General features: G+C 42.2%; 1 protein-coding gene across 2 annotated transcripts in view; it reads left to right on the top strand.

The window, feature by feature from the left end:
- The first annotated feature begins 5,718 nt into the window (after positions 1–5,718).
- The window catches only part of LOC140491503 (TNF receptor-associated factor 4-like), a 107,088-nt gene continuing 92,177 nt past the window's right edge, over positions 5,719–20,629 (top strand). Inside the window, exon 1 of one of the 2 annotated variants that reach the window (XM_072589775.1) lies at positions 5,719–5,938. In XM_072589775.1, coding sequence (XP_072445876.1) covers positions 5,913–5,938 — 26 coding nt within the window. In that variant the 5' untranslated portion in view covers positions 5,719–5,912. Of the gene's footprint in view, positions 5,939–11,001; positions 12,714–20,629 lie in introns of those variants that run through there. The other variant, XM_072589773.1, reaches the window with a different exon arrangement.

Genomic DNA, 20,629 nt, shown 5'->3' with positions numbered 1-20,629 from the left:
TCACCTTAAATCTATACCCCCTATAATTTGACATTTCCACCCTGGGAAAAAGACTCCGACTCGCCATCCTATCCACTCCTCATAATCTTATATACTTTTATCAAGGACATGAAATAGCTTTGTCAAATAGAGTTAAGGAGAATTCAAAGGGTTTTTACAAATACTTTAAGGACAAAAGGGTAACTGGAGAGAGAATAGGGCCCCTCAAAGATCAGCAAGGTGGCCTTTGTGTGGAACCACAGGGGATGAGGGAGATACTAAACAATTATTTAGCATCAGTGTTTATTGTGGAAAAGGACATGGAAGATGTACTGTACTCACTTTATACCCATGACTGCGTTGCCAAATACCAGACTAATTCCATTTACAGGTTTGCTGATGACACTACCAAACCTCAGATGGTGACGAAACAGATGATAGATGGGAGGTAGAAGACCTGGAAAAATAGTGCACTGAGAACAACCTAGCTCTTAATGCCGGCAAAACCAAGGAACTCATTATTGATTTTCGGCGGGATGTTACTCATGCCCCCTACACATTAACAGCACAGAGATGGAACGAGTGGAGAGTGTCAAGTTCCTGGGAGTGGTCATCCACAACAAGCTTTCTTGGACTCTTCATGTGGATGCACTGGTTCCAAAGGCCCAACAACATGTTTTCTTCCTCAGGCAGCTGAGGAAATTTGGCATGACAGCGAAAACCCTTGCCGATTTTTATAGGTGCACCACCGACAGCATTCTGTCTGGATGTATCACTACCTCAAATGGCAACTGTACCATTCAAGATCGGACACGGTTACAGAGAGTGGTGAACTTGGCCTGGACAATCACAAAGGCCAACCTCCCATCTATAGAATCCATCTACCAGGCACGCTGTCAAGGAAAGGCCGCTAGCATTCTCAAAGATCCATCCCAGCCTGACAATGGTTTTTTTGCAACCTCTACCATCAGGAGAAGGTACAGAAGCCTGAACACATGCACCAGCCAGTTTCGAAACAGTTTCTACCCTACTGTTGTTAGAATACTGAATGGACTCACAAACTCTTAACATTCTCCTGTACCTGTGTTTTTGTTTTTGCTGCTGTTTACCTATCATTTACTTATCTATGCTACTTAACTCTGTGATCTGCCTGTATTGCTCACAAGACAAAGCTTTTCACTGTGTCCCGGTATACATGACAATAAATTCAATTCAATTCAATGTATAGAAAATAGATGGTGACATCTTGGAAAATGTCCATATTACGGAGGAGGAAGTGCTGGATGTCTTGAAAGTCATAAAAGTGGATTAATCCCAGAACCTGATCAGGTGTACCTTAGAATTCTGTGGGAATCTAGCAAAGTGATTCCTGGGCCTCTTACTGAGATACATGTATCATCGATAGTCACAGGTGAGGTACCGGAAGACTGGAGCTTGGCTAACGTGGTGCCACTGTTTAAGAAAAGTGGTAGAGTTAAGCCAGGGAACTATGGACCAGTGAGCCAGACCTCGGTAGTAGGCAAGTTGTTGGAGGGAACCCTGAGGGACAGGATGTACATGTATTTGGAAAGGCAAGGACTGATTAGGGATGGTCAACATGGCATTGTGCGTGGGGAATCATGTCTCACAAATTTGAGTTTTTTGAAGAATTAACAAAGAGGATTGATGACGGTAGAGCGGTAGACGTGATCTATATGGACTCCAGAAGGCATTCAACAAGCTTTCCCATGGGAGACTGGTTAGCAAGGTTAGATCTCATGGAATATAGGAAGAACTAGCCATTTGGGTACAGAACTGGTTCAAAGGTAGAAGACAGTGGGTGGACGTGGAGGGTTGATTTTCAGACTGGAGGCCTGTGACCAGTGGAGTGCCACAAGAATCGGTGCTGGGTCCACTACTTCTCATCATTTATATAAATGATTCGGATGTGAGCTTAAGAGGTATAGTTAGTAAGTTTGCAGATGACACCAACATTGGAGGTGTAGTGGACAATGAAGAAGGTTACCTCAGATTACAACAGGATCTTAATCAGATGGACCAATGGGCTGAGAAGTGGCAGATGGAGATTAATTTAGATAAATGCGAGGTGCTGCATTTTGTATTGTATGCAGGACTCATACACTTAATGGTAAGGTCCGAGGGAGTATTGCTGAACAAAGAGACCTTGGAGTGCAGGTTCATAGCTCCTTGAAAGTGGAGTCGCAGGTAGGTCAAATAGTGAGAAGGCATTTGGTATGCTTTCTTTTATTGGTCGGAGTATTGAGTACAGGAGTTGGGAGGTCATGTTGCGGCTGTACAGGACATTGGTTAGGCCACTTTTGGAACATTGCTTGCAATTCTGGTCTCCTTCCTATAGGAAAGATGTTGTGAAACTTGAAAGGGTTCAGAAAAGATTTACAAGGATGTTGCCAGGGTTGGAGGATTTGAGCTATAGGGAGAGGTTGAAGAGGCTGGGACTGTTTTTCCTGGAGTGATGGAGGCTGAGGGGTGACTTTCTGCCCACCCCCCAACCCCCCTCTCATTTATCTATCCAACCTGCAGGCACCCTGCCTCTATTCCTGATGAAGGGCTTTTGCCCGAAACGTCGATTTTTCTGCTCCTCGAATGCTGCCTGACCTGCTGTGCTTTTCCAGCACCACTCTAATCTAGACTTTGTTAAAACTGTGTTTATGGAATATGACAACACTTTCACTGCATGGATTGGAGGCAGTTTGAGAAAGCTGCCGGCCACTGTCTTCTCAAGAGAAACCTGATGAAAAATGTCTACATCTGGAGAATTAATTAGGAAAATTAGTGGTGATCCTGCATCAATTCCAGCAGGGAGAGGGGAAATATTATCCATTTGAAACAGAAAATTTTAGATCTACTCATCAGCACAGGCAAGAGCAGGAAAGGTGAAAACAAGCTAGTATTTCACGTACATCACAAATTGTCAGAGATTAGAAGGAGACCGTTCAGCTCATTAAGGGACTTTATCTCATAAGACATGGTAGCAGAATAGGCTATTCAGCTTATCAAGTCTGTTCTGCCATTCAATGAGATTATGGTGCTCTGATCAGTTCTCAACTTCCACTTTCCCACCTTTTCCCAATAATCCTTGATTCCTTTACTGAGCAAAATTTTGTCGATCTCAGCTTGAATATATTTAATGACAGAGCCTGAATGGTTGTGTGAATCCACAGATTCATCACCCTCTGAGGGAAGACTTTCCTCAACTCTCTCTTAAATGTACAACCCTTTCAGATAATTATTAATTATCTTATTATGGCACATTGCTGGAGCAGGTGGGATTTGAACCTAGGTTGTCTTGCCCAGAGGTAGGGACATTATGACTCTGTCAAAAGTCCCACATTTGAGGTATTTTTATATTTATTGGAGTGTGATGTACAAGAGACCCAAGATCTTTGTTTGCACTCTGCTGGATAAATAGAACTAAACCTTATCATTTCATACACCACTCTGAAACAGCAAAATAACCAGAGCCACTCTCTTCCCACACCCCTGCGCATTCTTCCTGCACAGATAAAATAATATGACATTATACAGAATGGAAACAGACCCTTCAGTCCAACTCGTCCATGCCAACCAGATACAATAAAACTGATATCGTCCCATTTGCTAGCATTTGGCCCATGTCCCTCTAAACCCTTCCTATTTATGTACAGATCCATATGCCTTTTAAATATTGTAATTGTACCAGCCTCCATCACCTCTGGCAGCTTGTTCCATACACACACACACACCATCCTCTGCGTGAAAAACTTGCCCCTCAGATTCCTTTAAAATCTTTCCCCTCTCCACTTAAACCTATGCCCTCTAGTTTAGGATTCTGCTACCCTGGGGGAAAGAACTTATCTGTTCACCCTATCCATGCCCTTCACGGTGTAATAAACCTCTATAAGGTCGCCCCTCAACCTGCAATGCCCCAGGGAAAACAGCCCCAGCCTATTCAGCCTCTCCCCATAGCTAAAGCCCTCCAATCCTGGCAAAATCCTTATAAATCTTTTCTAAAGACTTGCAAGTTTAAAAACACATTTCCTATAGCAGGGAGACCAGAATTGAATGCAGTATTCTAAAAGTGGCCTAGGCAGAAGTGGGTACAGCAGATGCTGGAAATCAGAGTCTAGATTAGAGAGGTGCTAGAAAAGCACAGCAGGTCAGGCAGCATCCGAGGAGCAGGAAAATCGATGTTTCGAGTAGGAAAATCAGGAATGCCCGAAACCAATGCAACATGATGTTCCGACTCTATACTCAATGCAATGACCAATGAAGGCAAATGTGTCAAATGCCTTCTTCATCAACCTGTCCACCTTCGACTCTACTTTTAAGGAACTATACACCTGCTACCCTTGGTCTGATTGGCAACACTACCCTTAGTCTACTGTTAACTGTATAAGCCCTGCCCTGATTTGCCTTTCCAAAATGTAGCACCTCAACCAATGGCCCATCTGATCAAGGTCCTATTATATTCTGACATAACCTTCGTCACTGTCCACTAAACAACCAATTTTGGTGTCATCTGCCAACTTTACTAACCATACCTCCTATATTCACATCCAAATCATTTATATCAATTACATTATGAAGTGTGTGTCAAATTTTGTTTGGTAATTGATCCTGCAAAGCATCTTGAGGTACAAGGTATGGTGGCTCAGTGGTTAGCACTGCTGCCTCAAGTGCCAGGGACCTGAGTTTGATTTCAGCCTTGGGTGACTGTCTGTGTGGAGTTTGCCTGGGTTTCTGCTAGGTGCTCTGGTTTCCTCCTTCAATCCAAAGATAGGCAGGTTAGATGGGTTAGATGAGAAATACAGAGTGATAGGATTAGGGTTTGGGTCTGTGTAGGATGATCTTCAGAGGTCAGTGTAGACTTGATGAGCTGAATGGTCTCTTTCTGCACTGTGGGGCTTCTATGATTTAAGAAACTATAATGTGTTCTGATCTGCAGTATTTTCTGTTTGTCTCAAAATTGGCAGTATTATGATTTTATATCATCTATCAATGTCGATGGGCTTAGCTTTCACCAATCTTTTCCATGATAGGCTTACACAAAAGGCACTTTAAAAGTTGCTCAGAAGGCCCTGGTGGTGTAGCAGAATAATCCATCGCCTTTAACCACTATTTGTTTTTTTGTTCAGATGTGAAGCTGAAAACACTCTTTAATAAAGCCCCAAGAAAGCATTTTCAAATTGCATGATTGTTGTGATTGAGAGTTCAGTTTTGTAATATTGTAACTCACTGCTTACCGAGGATGACGGTAGTAACAATGGTCAATGATTTCAAAACGAATTTGAATGGGTCCTTGCAGCGTGTGGGAAATGGGATTGAAATGCTCTAGAGAGACAGTATAAACATGATGGGCCAAATGACCTCTTTCTGTGCCCTATCGCTTTATGAGTGTTAGTTTTTTTTTCACAATACCGATTAAATTGAACTTCAGTTTTAACAAATGTTGAGAGGTTCAAAGGATCAAAGTCAGGTTAAATGTCTATCTTAATCTTAGCAAATCGGACTCCAAAATTAAAACCTGAGCGATGCGGACACATACTGCACTAAAAAAAAGCCGCCACCGTGGCAAATAATACACGTGTGCTTTGTAATTCCTGAGGACGCTGTTGACATATTTAAAACGGGTTTAGAAAAAGATCTCCACCCTTTCAGTAAACGCCTCGATTATTAACACTTCATTTTAAACCACTTATCTGTGAAAGGCGGTTCATTGTGTCCCTTGAATAGTGTTTGATTAGACCCACTATCCACCTCTTCTCAGTTCAGTAGCACCATTTCCAGTGGAGTGGCTGCACATTAATAACTCCGGGGAGGTGTGTACGTGAGGAAGTTTAATAAAAAAAAGAACAAACGCGATGCTGGATCGGAGTCCGTTTTGCATCTTTTATGAGGTGCTAACTGTGTGTACCTACCTACTTTAAAAATGTATGATCTGCGCCAGGAGCTACACAGAGTAAGTGCTGTTCGAACAAAACGTTCAGTGTTAAATCCAGATCATTAATCACATGTACTCCGTTTTTATTTAAACCTTCATTGTAAGATCCCAGTATTCAGCCTACCACGTGTGGTTATCTAACGAGCAATAGACATTAAGATACATGTATTGAAAAGATTTTAATTTGTCTTCAAGCTGTTTATCTCGAATTAATTATTGTTTAAGCCTTGTAAAGACAATTAGTCTTTTAAAGGATATTGCCTTTATCCTTGCAGAGAAAGAATGCCGCCTTGTGGCCAGTTCGCGACAGTGTACCTTGTGAAGAAAACATTCTAGTTCAATGATTAAAGGTCTTGTGGTGCAGTTGCATTGTCTCCACCTCTGGGCCAGAAGATCTGGGTTGACAACCCACCTACTCCCAGAGGTAAGGCAGAGCATGCCTGTACAGTTTGATTTGAAATACATACAATGGTTGCTTTTGCACCAATTATAAACCATAGAGCTTTGTGCAGTCATGTGGTGAAATAATTACAATAATTACTTTTTTTCTGTCAAATCGTCAAAATATGTAATACTTTTCTTCATTATCTGGTGACCCATTAAAAACTGACAGTGTGCAGACAATTCAGCACCAAGGAATAAGAAACAGCAAAATTGGAATCATACTTTAACCTGAAAATTACATTCTGGGGTTAGGCTCACAATCATTAGATTAATGTGGATAGCTATTATACTAGTCCAGTTTTCTGATCCGGGCCTCAAGCAGTTGAAGAAGTCTATACCAGAGTGTCTGCAGTTTGTTTACCAAGTTTCCTTTTAAACATTAAGTAAGACCCAATGGGCCCCATATTTACCTCCTTATTTAAACAATCACTGTCACATCTTGGAGTATAAGTCTTATTATTACTTTAAACATCAAGTGGTTTGAAAGAATTAAAATTAATTTGACATAAAAATGTTCAAGCAGTCTGTGTTGAGATAATTTTTGACTAGCATTATTGGACTTGAGGTAACTTGTACAGCTGGTGCAGAAGTGTACTGGGTTAATGATGATACTCATTAATCTTCTGATTAAAAAGCCAATCCTATAAATAAAGGATGTAAGTACACAGCTAGTTGATCACTCTCTGTAATCTAGAAAGGATCTATGATTTATAAATAACCTGGTATCTTTTGGATTTCACAGATAATTAATTAAGCTCTGATGTACACTTGCTGAAAATGCAAAGGGAAACAAGGCAGCCACCTTGTATACAGTAAGATCTACAAACCACAATGTTATCTAATGTGACTGAGTTTGTAGCACCCTTGTCTACATTAAATCTTTGTGAGTTCCAGTCCCATTCCAGTGGCTAATCTACTCTAATAGTTTAATAGAGTATTTTAAGATGTGCTGCCTTTCAGTTGAGTTTTTAAAACAGTTGCCCCCTTTGATGTGAAAAAGTCCTCTTGGCAATATTTCAAAGAGGCGCAGGGATGTTGTTACTGTTGTCTAGGTCAGTATGTGCTCAAGTAGACTATCGAGCCATTATCTAGCCATTATCATTTTGTTGCTTGTGGAATCCTTGTTGCCCAGCTACTGCCTGCTGCGTTCCCAACATTGCAACAGTGACAGTGCTTTGCAATGTACTTAACAAATGCAAGATACTGTGGAATCTGAAAGGAAAACAAAATGTTGGAAGTAGTCAGGGCAGGCAGCATCTGAGAAGAGACAAATAGTAAATATTTCAGGTTGATGACTTTTGTTCACAACTAGAAAAAGTACTGAGGCAGTAAAGGGTTTGGCGGGTGGGGAGGAGAACAGAAATGACCTGATAAGAATGGGAGGGGGTAGATTAGATTAGATTACTTACAGTGTGGAAACAGGCCCGTCAGCCCAACAAGTCCACACCGACCCTCTGAAGCGCAACCCACCCATACCCCTACATTTACCCCTTACCTAATACTATGGGCAATTTAGCATGGCCAATTCACCTGACCTGCACATTTTTGGACTGTGGGAGGAAACCGGAGCACCCGGAGGAAACCCACGCAGACACAGGGAGAATGTGCAAACTCCACACAGTCAGTCGCCTGAGGCGGGAATTGAACCCAGGTTTCTGGCGCTGTGAGGCAGCAGTGCTAACCACTGTGCCACAGTGCCGCCCTCTAGATTTAGGGTAGAAGAGATTTAATAACAAAAATTGATTTGCTTCAAGTACAGTACTTGAATTTTGATTTAAAGAAAGATATGTAGAGTTATAGAGATGTACAGCATGGAAACAGACCCTTCAGTCCAACCTGTCCATGCCGACCAGATATCCCAACCCAATCTAGTCCCACCTGCCAGCACCCGGCCCATATCCCTCCAAACCCTTCCTATTCATATACCCATCCAAGTTCCTTTTAAATGTTGCAATTGTACCAGCCTCCACCACTTCCTCTGACAGCTCATTCCATACACGTACCACACTCTGCGTGAAAAAGTTGCCCCAGAGGTCTCTTTTATATCTTTCCTCTCTCACCCTAAACCTATGCCCTCTAGTTCTGGACTCCTCGATGCCAGGGAAAAAACTTTGTTTATTTATCCTATCCATACCACTCATAATTTTGCAAACCTCTATAAGGTCACCCCTCAGCCTCCGACGCTCCAGGGAAAACAGCCCCAGCCTGTTCAGCCTCTCCCTATAGCTCAAATCCTCCAACCCTGGCAACATCCTTGTAAATCTTTTCTGAACCCTTTCAAGTTTCACAACATCTTTCCGATAGGAAGGAGACCAGAATTGCATGCAATATTCCAACAGTGGCCTAAGCAATGTCCTGTACAGCTGCAACATGATCTCCCAACTCCTGTACTCAATACTCTGACCAATAAAGGAAAGCATACCAAACTCCTTCCTCACTATCCTATCTACCTTTGACTCCACTTTAAAGGAGCTATGAACCTGCACTCCAAGGTCTCTTTGTTCAGCAACACTCCCTAGGACCTTACCATTAAGTGTATCAGTCCTGCTAAGATTTGCTTTCCCAAAATGCAGCACCTCGCATTTATCTGAATTAAACTCCACCTGCCACTTCTCAGCCCATTGGCCCATCTGGTCCAGATCCTGTTGTAATCTGAGGTAACCCTCTACGCTGTCCACTACACCTCCAATTTTGGTGTCATCTGCAAACTTACTAACTGTACCTCTTATGCTTGCATCCAAATCATTTATGTAAATGACAAAAAGTAGAGGACCCAGCACCGATCCTTGTGGCACTCCACTGGTCACAGGCCTCCAGTCTGAAAAACAACCTTCCACCACCACCCTCTGTCTTCTACTTTTGAGCCAGTTCTGTATCCTTGTTTCTAAAGCTTTTTGTCTTGTCCCCATCAGGAAAGGTGCAAGAGTGACAAATTTCACATAATCACATCATATTATAATATTGGAGAAATGATGCACTTATTACTGTACTCTAATTATCTGAGGTATTACCTTGGAGAAAGCAACATAAAATGAAAGGCTTCTGGGTAACTCAGAAAAGGCAGAGCTTGAAAATATTCCTTTTCTTGGCAGAGCTCACATCATATATATATAAGATATGTTACTTCTAGCAAGTGTAAACCAGCCAGATTTTGAGTTTGACTGGTTTAGTTTTGGGTAGTATTCAGGATTGTTCAGCAAGTATTTTCCAATCATCAAATCCATCTACAGTAGGAATGCTGCGCACCCTGATAAAGAGCTTATGCTTGAAACATCGATTCTCCTACTCCTCGGATGCTGCCTGATTGGCTGTGCTTGTCCAGCATCACACTGTTTGACTATGATCTGTGCTGTGCTAATTTGCAACACCAGCAGGAACATGCTATTAATATGAACAGTTAGTTGTTGAGACATACAGCACATATATGTGGTGTGGCTTCCACACTGACATTCATACACTTTGTGCTCATTTGTGTGTTGGGCAAGATGTACCTTCAGTAGCATTTTATTCATAGAGCCTTTCGTTCCCTGGTGCTTTCTTCATGGTAATATTTCAGCCAACTGGAATCTACTTGTCAACCTATCAGCACTGTCCTTTTTTTCCTTATTATGGTGATTATTTGAGACTTGGTATTTGTCCTGCTGCCTGCAAACTAAAATACTCTGGTAGCTCTTATTTCTCTTTTCAGTAGGAAAAAAGATGATGATACGAGGCAAATGATGAAATGGGACACATGAAGAACTGATGGGTGTCTCTACCTGAATCATTAGACAACGCTTTCTCTGCTTTACAGTTTTCAAAAGGAGATACTGAACAACTTGGCACTCCCTCAGTATTGCCCTAAATATTCCATTTAGAGGAAGAGACTCAAACATCATAAGGCCAAAACCTTCTGACTCAACAGCAAGTGACAAAGTGAAGACTGCATCCAGTCCATGACTGCAAATGTGATCCTTCACCGACTTCCTATCATTTCTCACCTAAACACACAGATTTTATTCATTGATTCTTGAAGAAGAAACTATTGTGGGATTAAGGGAAAGAGTAGAGGAAGTGGGGTGACTTTGTTTTCTTTTTCAAAAACGTCAATACAAACCTGACGGGCCAAATGGCCTCGTCGTGTATTGTTCTGTTGTGTGATTCATCAAAGCCAATGCACAGCCTCTAACTTAAGCGCTCTAGTAGGAGATGAATCTATTATGCTTTAGATCATACTTTAGAGTATTACGCTGGAATTTATACAAGCAGCTCCAATTGCCCATGAACCGACCTCAGGAATTTACAAGTCCAGGCCATTGCTCATGGAAGCAAACACGAGCTGTTTTGAACATGTTAGACAGACAAACGAAGAGACATCACGATGAAGTAATGAGCAACGCAGTACTAGGTCCCCTGGTGACTCCACATCAGTAACAGAAAGAAAACCGCATACGAGTAACACACAAAGAAAATGCAGGAGAGTTTTTTTTAAAAAGCAGGAAATGCTCAGCGGGTCAGGCAGCATCTGTGGAATTGTTTGTACCTTACTAATAAAGCTGCTACGTAAACCGTTGTCTAGATGGTATAATTTTCAAAATATGATTGGGGTAACTGTAGCAACAGCCACAATCGGATGATAACATTCCTGATTATTATCTGATGAAACCCAATTTCCAGCCACGCCCTGTGCAGTGAATGGTTGTTGAACAGTCCTACCCTATCACGCAGTGCTCCAGATTTACATAAGAAGTTTCTGCCTTGTTTAATTGTACTCGGCCTTTTCGAATTTAAAGTGAGCCTGTTTGAAAACGTGAAACGCTCGGGTTTTCCCTTTCAGTACAGCTCGATACACTACATTCTGGATTAGTGGTGCTGGAAGAGCACAGCAGTTCAGGCAGCAGCGAAATTTTTACCTCGATACACTGCATACCGAGGTTCTAGTCTGAACGGTTTTCACTGACTCGGCTGTAATCAAAAATACCCCCTCCCTTCACTACCCTCAAATAGAGAGTTGGCTCCCAGTTGGATGGCAATATTTATGCTGTAGAGCTTTACTGTTTCCGATACCTTAAAGTGCTGAGTTGGAATAATACAAATTAGCAAATCACATCGCTCCCTCAGAGGATAAGAAAGAATTTTGAACAAAAAAACACACGCACAGCGGTCCCTTGATTCACCCTGGTCAGCACACTGGATCTGGAGTCTCTCTCCAGTTTACCAGCCGAAGGGACTGAATAGATATATCCGGTTAATGTACAGTAGTTCTGTTTCTTTAAAACAATATAAGGAGATTTAGGTTAACGAGTTGGCACTCAGCACTGTTCACAAAGGAATGGCTTATTAGAAAGAATCTTTTAACCTTCGTTAGTCACTGTCTGTTCCTAACTGAGCAGGGTGAAAGTTCGGATCACAGCTGCCGTTTCCTCTCTCGCTTGCTCAATGTGGCAGGATATTCCTGGACAAGAAAGAGACTGTTTTTGTGCGCATTTAACTCCGGAACAAAGCCCCCGGCTGTCCTCTTGCTGACTAGACGAGTGTACAGATATATAGTTCTAATCCTTACACCACTTCCTCAACAGTGGATCTATCATGTATACAGCTCTGACTATTGTGAGTGCGTGAAGAGCAACTGAGGATGAGAAACTTGGGAAGGGACGTGTTTCTGATGAAGAAATGATGTATATCCCTCATACTTCCTCACGTTAAAATCTTGATTATATAATTCCAGTCTCATTTTTATATGGAGCAATATTGCAACCGTTTGAATTATATAAGATTGCAACCGTTTTGAATTATATAAGATTTCAGGTGGTTCTAATGGATTTATAATAATTAATTTTAAAAATAATGAATTAATTCGGCCGGAAGGTTTGTGGAAGACTTGAAGTACATTGTGGTCGGAACTGTCACTAGGACCCAGGGCAGCAGTGGTGTTGGTGAATCTCCTCCCCTCTTAACACGTGAACCTTCCCCAGGAAAATCACCTCCAAACATCAACACAGCAGTGAGCTTCCTTCATTCAGAGGCAGCCAGACCGAGGGGGCAGATCTCTGAAGTTGCCAGTGAGACTCTTCGTGACTGGAGCTCAGGCTGTAGCCTCCCGGCCGGATGCAGTGACCTCAGCTTGGCTCAGAGACATTGTTTAGGGATTTGGTTTTGTTTTCAGTGAATGCGAACTAGCCGTCGGCGCACTTTTTTCCACATCGCCTCGTCTCTTTCAAGCCATCATGCCGGGCTACGACTACAAGTTTCTGGAGAAGCCCAAGCGACGCTTTCAGTGTCCCCTGTGCAACAAGCCGATGAGGGAACCCGTGCAAGTCTCGACCTGTGGTCATCGCTTCTGTGACACCTGCCTCCAGGAGTTTCTCAGGTAAAAACAAAAACTCGGGGGGAAACTCCCGAAAACCGGGCAGTCAGCAATCAGCATTCACAATCCTCATCTTAATCTGTCGTAGGTTCAGTTCCCTGTGTCTCTAATACCTTAGGTGACAATAAAGCTAATTCAATTCAATTCAATTTAATTCAGGTATGTAAACTAATTTATATTTATAGAGAGGAGGGTGTGTGTATATAAAGCAAAGTTATATAGAAACGTACACCTTTTTATATCCAGAAAGAGAGAAAGGTGTGTGTACGCAGCGATCAGGATATATACTGTATAATCTATATGAAGATAGATGTACATAAAACACACAGTTAATTAACTAAAGGTAAATACTTAATAGAAAAGGGAGATGATAGGTCTTTGTTAGTTATTCCAGAATACAGGCACTAGCTACCGGACAGAAAGTCTAGTCCTGACGACTTCGTCTGGAGGTCTGGTTAAATCCAGAGTTGGATTTTCAAGTGCTCTGTCCGTTTATAATCCCACCGATGCTCGCTGAGAGAAACACTGGATCTGTCAGCGATTCATTGCATAGAAACGCAGCGCTCAGATAGACCATTCGGTGCCCACCGGTCTTTCCACGCCACTCAACTTGATTCTAAAGTGGAATCTGTAAAAGTGGGAAAGTGAGGACTGCAGATGCTGGAGATCAGAGCTGAAAATGTGTTGCTGGAAAAGCGCAGCGGGTCAGGCAGCATCCAAGGAGCAGGAGAATCGACGTTTCGGGCATGAGCCCGAAGAAGGGATGCTGCCTGACCCGCTGCGCTTTTCCAGCAACACATTTTCAGCTCTGTAAAAGTGGGGTCCACCAATAGCAGCGGGGGGTTGAATCTACACAGATTTTGTTTCTGCATCATTGACGGTTTTGATTTGCCCTTCACCAGAGTTCTGCCATTTTTAAAAAAGAAACAACAATAATATTTGAGGTTGGAGACGGTGGTGCTTTCCCTTTTAAGAGTGTGAGTGGGGCCCGGTGCTGGGATTATGAAGAGGGAATATCCCAGTCTCTCCGGCTCTGTCTGCAGGAACACTGCACTGTACTGTTCACCACCTTCCTGCAAATAGTACATCCTGCAACTCCTCCAGGACCTGTCCCTTCGCTTGGACCTGGAACTGTGGAAAACGATAAATGGCAGTCTGCAGTTTGCACGGAAACTTGGCCCAAATAAGCCGTTCATCTTCAAAGGGAAACACACCACAAACATGTGCAACCTTAATTTTATTTGGAGTCCAGATTTTTAAAAAAATCTTAGGTTTCAACTGGGTTTTGTTCTCTAATGAATCTGACTGTACATTATTAGCAACAAGAACTGTGTCCCTTATTGTCCAACTCGGGCCGGTCTTAGCATAAATGTCAATCACTGGAAAATAATTGATGGAGATTACAGTCTCTTTTTTATAAAAGAAAACCTGCCACTATACTGCCCATTTCCTTTTTAATTGTTCTGAACGCTGTCGAAATTGTTAATGATTCGCCCTGGGGCTAAACTCCAACCAGATTCGCTACTGGCGCCTGAGTCCATTGACACATCTCCCCGTGAACCCCCGTCATATCATCTTCACATCAGAGACTGTCGCCTGGTCCAGGTTCCTGAAAAAAAAGCCTTACACACGTTCTGCTTGCGTGTGTGTGTGCCCATTTATAACCGCGACTGGCTTTCATCAATTATGTACAGTGCACAGCTTTGTGCATCAAGGCTGTCCAATTGCTTGCGTGTCTCTGGGTGTCTGTCTCTCTTTCTCCTCTCTTTTCCTCCACCTCTGGCTGGCTGTTTGTCTTTCTTTGGATGCCTCTCCTTCTCCCCCCCCCCCACCCCGTGCTTAGCCTTCCCTCCATCCCTCTTCCCCCCCCCCCCCAGGCTACCACCCCCCTGGGTGTCTCTCCCTATGTCTCTTCTCCCTCTGACTCTGTCCCTGGCTCTCTGCCTGTATATTTGTGAATGGCATTACTTAGTGCCTGATAGGAAAATCAGTTGTGAGCTTTGGCAGCACAGATTTCTGCTAGTTCCATGGTCTACTGGTATGTTTTCTGGCTTAAAATCTTAATCATTAAAATCCAGTATTCTTATGATTTGATTCTGATGTATCTTTTCTGTTGTTAATTTACTTATGGAAGAATGTGAGGGAGAAAGTTAAATTGGCAATTATACTTTTCTTCAGAAAAACGTACTGCTACATTTTTTTCCCCAGATTTAGTGGATGAAGTTTCCTGTTGATAATCCTTGCCCTTAGTTTTTATCAGAAATGTATGAACAGCAAACGCAGAGCTGTCTCCTCAAGTAGCTGGCTTTGATGTAAATTATGTTCTGTACATAAAAGCAACAGAAATGGGCCGTCAATCTCGTCAGGCAGAGAAGTGAAGTGCTTGGAACAAATTAATCCTCTGAACAATGACTTTCTTTTGCTTCCTCCAGCATGCCGTTGAATAGTTATCGACAGTTTTTAAAATACAGCTTAAAGGATCTCAAACATTAACTCTTGCCTGTCCCCCTCACTCTGCCGGTCTAAATAGCTGTCAAAATCCAGCCGCCATTTCCGTCAAATTGCATCAACTTGTGAATGGGAAGGGAAAGAGAAGGTTTCACTTCGGTTGCTCTGAAACCAGATGTTTTTCTTCTTCATGAATGTAATGGAAATTAAATTGTATTCATAAAAATGGCAGGTTTCAAAGTCCTTCATTTATACAGTTTCAAACACCATTCATTATGCAGAAGTGCACTCATTTCCAATTTTGTTTGGTTCAATTTCCCTATATTATAACAGTGGCAACACTTCATAAAGTACTTTTTTGTCTGTAGAGTACTTTGAGATGTCTTGTGGTCATAAAAAATGCGAAATAAATGTAATTTTTTTTTAACTGCCCCATCTTCAGGGATGTAGATCTAAACTGAGTACAATTTCTTGAAGATGCTAGGGATCTGAAATAAAGGAAAAGCAGAAAGCATAGGAGAAACTCAGCAGATCTGTCAGTGTCCGTGGACAGAGAATCCCAATTAACCATTTTATGACTTTCTGGTCTGAACTATCAGTTTTAATGGTCTGATTCTCTATTACGAATAATGTCTTTCTGTTCAAAATATTGTTTGGCGTAGAAGTGCCCTTTAGATTCATGCAGTTTATATGAAAAATAAATGTCTATTCAATAGTTTTTTTCCCTAAAAAAAGTGGAATTTCTGGACTAATGATGAGGATTTTGTTTGGAGGACTTGCTTTCTGTATGTAGTGAGGCTTTCAAGTGAATTGCGAACACAGTCTTTGCAAAGTTGCGACACACTGGTAGCTTGGGCATGTCAAAATATCTGAACAGTCACTCCACGGGAAAGAGTGAGTGCCACAGTTTAAGAAGACTAGCTGGATTATGAAAGGACATCATTCATTTGTTCATTGCATTTATAGAAGGGATAGCATGGAGGCAGGGAAGGGGAAGGAGTGGTGGTGACAAATGTTGTACTCCATTCACGTCCCATCTCTCACTATCAGACAAAAGCAACGTGGAGTGGGAGTGGAGCCAGTATTCAGTCAAGGAAGTGAAGGAAATTGAAGCAAGCGGCTTCAGTGCAATTTGACTGGAATCAGCCATTCTTCTCTTTGTCTAATGTTCTGTTATACTGGAATCTGTGCAACTGCTGCTGGCCTGGCTCCTAAGGCAGTAATTAATAAATAGCTTGGATAAAGTGAAGGATGAAATAAGTTTTAGTTTTGGAGCCAGTGGCAGCTTATAAATGGTGATGCATTTATATTTATTTATTATGAGCTAATGGGTTAAAATAAATACTTTCTAGTCTGGATATCTCAGTTCGAGCTTTGACCTGTAAATGTCAAGTTACAAGCCACTGCTTTCACAGAAGGTGCCTGCAGCTACAAGCAGCTGTTTGTCTATACTCTCCAAGGATTAAAAGCTTTCCATAGTCAATATGCGCACCCGCTTATCTCTGCAACTAACAAATTTAAATTTATACTTTTTTTTGACCAGAGTAGTCGATGGTATGTGGAAAAAATATTGACCTGCTATTAATGATGGTTTGAGGCTGATTACCCATCACCTCCCAATGATTTACAGTACGTCAGCAATCAGTTCAAATTCAATTTAAAAAGAAACATATTCTGACCCTCTTTGTAAGTGCACAGACTTAATTGATGGTCTTGCTGGTACATAGCCAGCTAAAATGGGGTGACATTTGCAGTACTGACAAGAAGTCAATCGGACACTTTCCGATGGTTTATTGGTTGTTTTTTAATTGAAGCCTTGCTGGGCTGGAGGAAAGTTTTATAAATTGCATATGGGTATATGACTTTATTTTTGATCGTTAGCTGTGACTTCTGAAGGCAACACCAAATGTGACTTTTAAGTCTTTGATCTGATGGATCTCCCTTTGGACTGTTGGGCAAATGGCAAATCATTTTGTTCAGTAAGCCTGAGGATTTCCATCAAAATGTAGCCCTTGTGCCTTCAGCATATTTGTGGTGAGAGCATGCTTGCAATCAAAGGCCAAATTGTTACATATTCAGCAATATACTACTGGGCACGCTCAATTTGTGTTAAACGCTGAGTTCTCACAGGGACATCTCCAAAGTTTTTATGCGTTTGATTTTATATTGAGCTGAGACCCAGGCATGCTCAAATACCTGCCTGCATCCACTAGTAATATTGCTTTATTTTAGAAAGGCAAACAGCTTGGAAGGCCCATCGTTTAAGTAAATCTTTGTGGCAAATCCCAGCAAGGCTGCAGCTGGTAGTGCAAGTCCTTGGCTTCGGGAGCTGGTATCAGTGTCCGGGATATTGGCTCTGTACAAAAGTAGCTTCTCTTTAGTGAGACAAATTCTCCCAATGCCATGACTAATTGGATCATTAGCATTTCAGTAAAATTTAGCTGCTATGTGTGAAACTTTGGTGTCTGCTTGTTGTGATAAACACCCAGCGAGATAATTATAGATCTGGTCCTTGCGAAACTTGATTAGTATCTGGAGAGAGTATTTTGAGCTGTGTAACATTAGAGTACATTTCCAGTAGTTGCAGGCTGTGAATGCTGGTGAGAGCAATTTGAAATGATAGCTAAGGATGATCATGGATCATTTTCGCTGAAATATAGGATTCAATGAGCTTTTTCCTGAAATGCATTGATACCAATTCATTATGTATGCCTCATGACAATATTTCTCTTTCAGTGCTGAATGCAGTGAGGAGCATAATTATTAGGTACCAGTTCAAGATTCTTGCATGTAAATGTATATATGAAGTTACTCGTTTATTGAGTCATAGTGATGAGCTTGCCTAGTCATTATCAGGAGTTAAGTGTGACCAAATGTATACTCCAACTTGATGGTTACTGCAGATAGAAGAAGTTTTTATAAGCCAACCATCTACCTTCACGAGTCTGGTGCAGTCTGAGTTGTGAGGAAGAAGGTGCTGTGTAAGTGTTAATAGAGACAGGGAGATAATGCCCAGAATGTATTGAGAAATTCAGGCTTAATAGAGAGGGGTCATAGTGATGTATAGCATGGAAGCGGATCCTTCGGTCCAACTCATCCATGCTGAACAGAGATCCTAATCTCTTCCCATTTGCTAGCACTCGGCTCATATTCCTCTAAACCCTTCCTATTCATATACTCCTCCAGATGCCTCTTAAATGCTGTAATTGCACCAGCCTCCACCACTTCCTCTGGCAGCTCATTCCAACCAACCCAACCACCCCGTAGCTCAACACTTCAACTCCCCCTCCCACTCCACCAAGGACATGCAGGTCCTTGGACTCCTCCATCGCCAGACCATAGCAACACGACGGTTGGAGGAAGAGTGCCTCATCTTCCGCCTAGGAACCCTCCAACCACAAGGGATGAACTCAGATTTCTCCAGTTTCCTCATTTCCCCTCCCCCCACCTTGTCTCAGTCAAATCCCTCAAACTCAGCAGCGCCTTCCTAACCTGCAATCTTCTTCCTGACCTCTCCGCCCCCACCTTACTCCGGCCTATCACCCTCACCTTGACCTCCTTCCACCTATCGCATTTCCAACGCCCCTCCCCCAAGTCCCTCCTCCCTACCTTTTATCTTAGCCTGCTGGACACACTTTCCTCATTCCTGAAGAAGGGCTCATGCCCAAAACGTCGATTCTCCTGTTCCTTGGATGCTGCCTGACCTGCTGCGCTTTTCCAGCAACACATTTTCATTCCAAAAAATACCACCCTCTCTGTGAAAAAAAGTTGCCCCTTAGATCCCTTTTATATTTTTCCCCTCTCACCCTAAACCTATGCCCTCTAGTGCTGGACTCCCCCACCCCTATCTATGCCCCTCGTGATTTTATAAACCTCTATAAGGTTACCCCTCAGCCTCCGATGCTCCACAGAAAACAGCTGCAGCCAACCAGCCTCTCCCTATAGCTCAAATCCTCCAACCCTGGCAACGTCCTTGTAAATCTTTTCTGAAACCTTTCAAGTTTCACAACATCCTTCCAAGTGGAAGGAGACCAGAATTGCACACAATATTCCAACAGTGGCCGAACCAATGTTGCGGCTGTACAGGACATGACCTCCCAACTCCTGTACTCAGTACTCTTACTTAATAGAGGAAAGCATACCAAATGCCACCGTCACTATCCTATCTACTTGCGACTCTACTTTCAAGGAACTATGAACTTGCACTCCAAGGTCTCTTTGTTCAGCAACAGGAAGTTCCCCAGGACCTTACCATTAAGTGGATAAGTCCTGCTCTGATTTGCTTTCCAAAATGCAACCCCTCATTTATCTAAATTAAACTCCATCTGTCACTTCTCAGCTCATTGGCCCATCTGATCAAGATCCCATGGTACTCTGAGGTAACCTTGAAGAAGTAACAAAGAGGCTTGATGAGAGCAGAGTGGTAAACGTGATCTGTGTGGACTTCAGTAAGGCATTCGACAAGGTTCCTCATGAGACACTGCTTAGCAAGGTTAGAACTCATGGAATACAGGGAGAACTAGCTATTTGGATACAGAACTGGCTTGATGGTAGAAGACAGAGGGTGGTGGTGGAGGTTGCTTTTCAGACTGGAGGCCTGTGACCAGTGGAGTGTTACAAGGATCAGTGCTGGGTCTACTACTTTTCGTCATTTACATAAATGACTTGGATGTGAACATAGGAGGTATAGTTCGTAAGTTTGCAGATGACATCAATATTGGAGGTGTAGTGAACAGCGAAGGTGGGTACTTCGGAGTACAACGGGATCTTGATCAGATGGGCCAGTGGGCTGAGGCGTGGCAGATAGAGTTTAATTTAGATAAATGCAAGGTTCTGCATTTTGGAAAAGCAAATCAGAGCAGGACTTATACACCTTGGTGACGATTTTGTTATATGTTGAATTGTTTTTGTGGTTATTGCTGATCTGAGGGTATCCATTGTTTTGCATGTTGCAAATCTAACCTCAGAAATGTAACCTGTTTCATAAATAATCATCCATAAAGTGTGAAAACACTGTAAAATTGGCTTTGTGATGTAATGTCTATTCTAACCATTTCTGTCAGCAATAGTTGTAATATTCCATGAACAAGTCCAGATAAGAATTCTACTGAGAGCTGTAGTGCCTTGGTTGGGCAATCTGTTTTAATTGGTGTACATTCAATGGTGTTCAGTAGGTTTGCCATTTATGTTCTATTTCAAAAAGCCGAGTGAGGGATAGTATTGGGGCCAATCTTAGTAATGCATCTATTTAGACTGAAACACTAGTTTCTTATATGCACTCAAGTGAAACTTCTAATTAAACACCATTGATAACTCAATGTGGAAAGTTAAGCGTGCATGACACACTTTGTCTAGTCTGTAAGGATACGTTTTTAAAATAATATTGCGAAAGTCTGAGTAAAAACATTTGGGCAGGTGTTAGTGTGTGGTTCAGTCTGTAAAGCGACACTGTGCCAGTGAAAGCAAAATAC

Source organism: Chiloscyllium punctatum, chromosome 19 (assembly GCF_047496795.1).
Source record: "Chiloscyllium punctatum isolate Juve2018m chromosome 19, sChiPun1.3, whole genome shotgun sequence".
Classification (NCBI taxonomy): Eukaryota; Metazoa; Chordata; class Chondrichthyes; order Orectolobiformes; family Hemiscylliidae; genus Chiloscyllium; species Chiloscyllium punctatum.
Note: the sequence above shows the minus strand (reverse complement) of the source record. Positions and strands in the feature narration are given on the sequence as shown.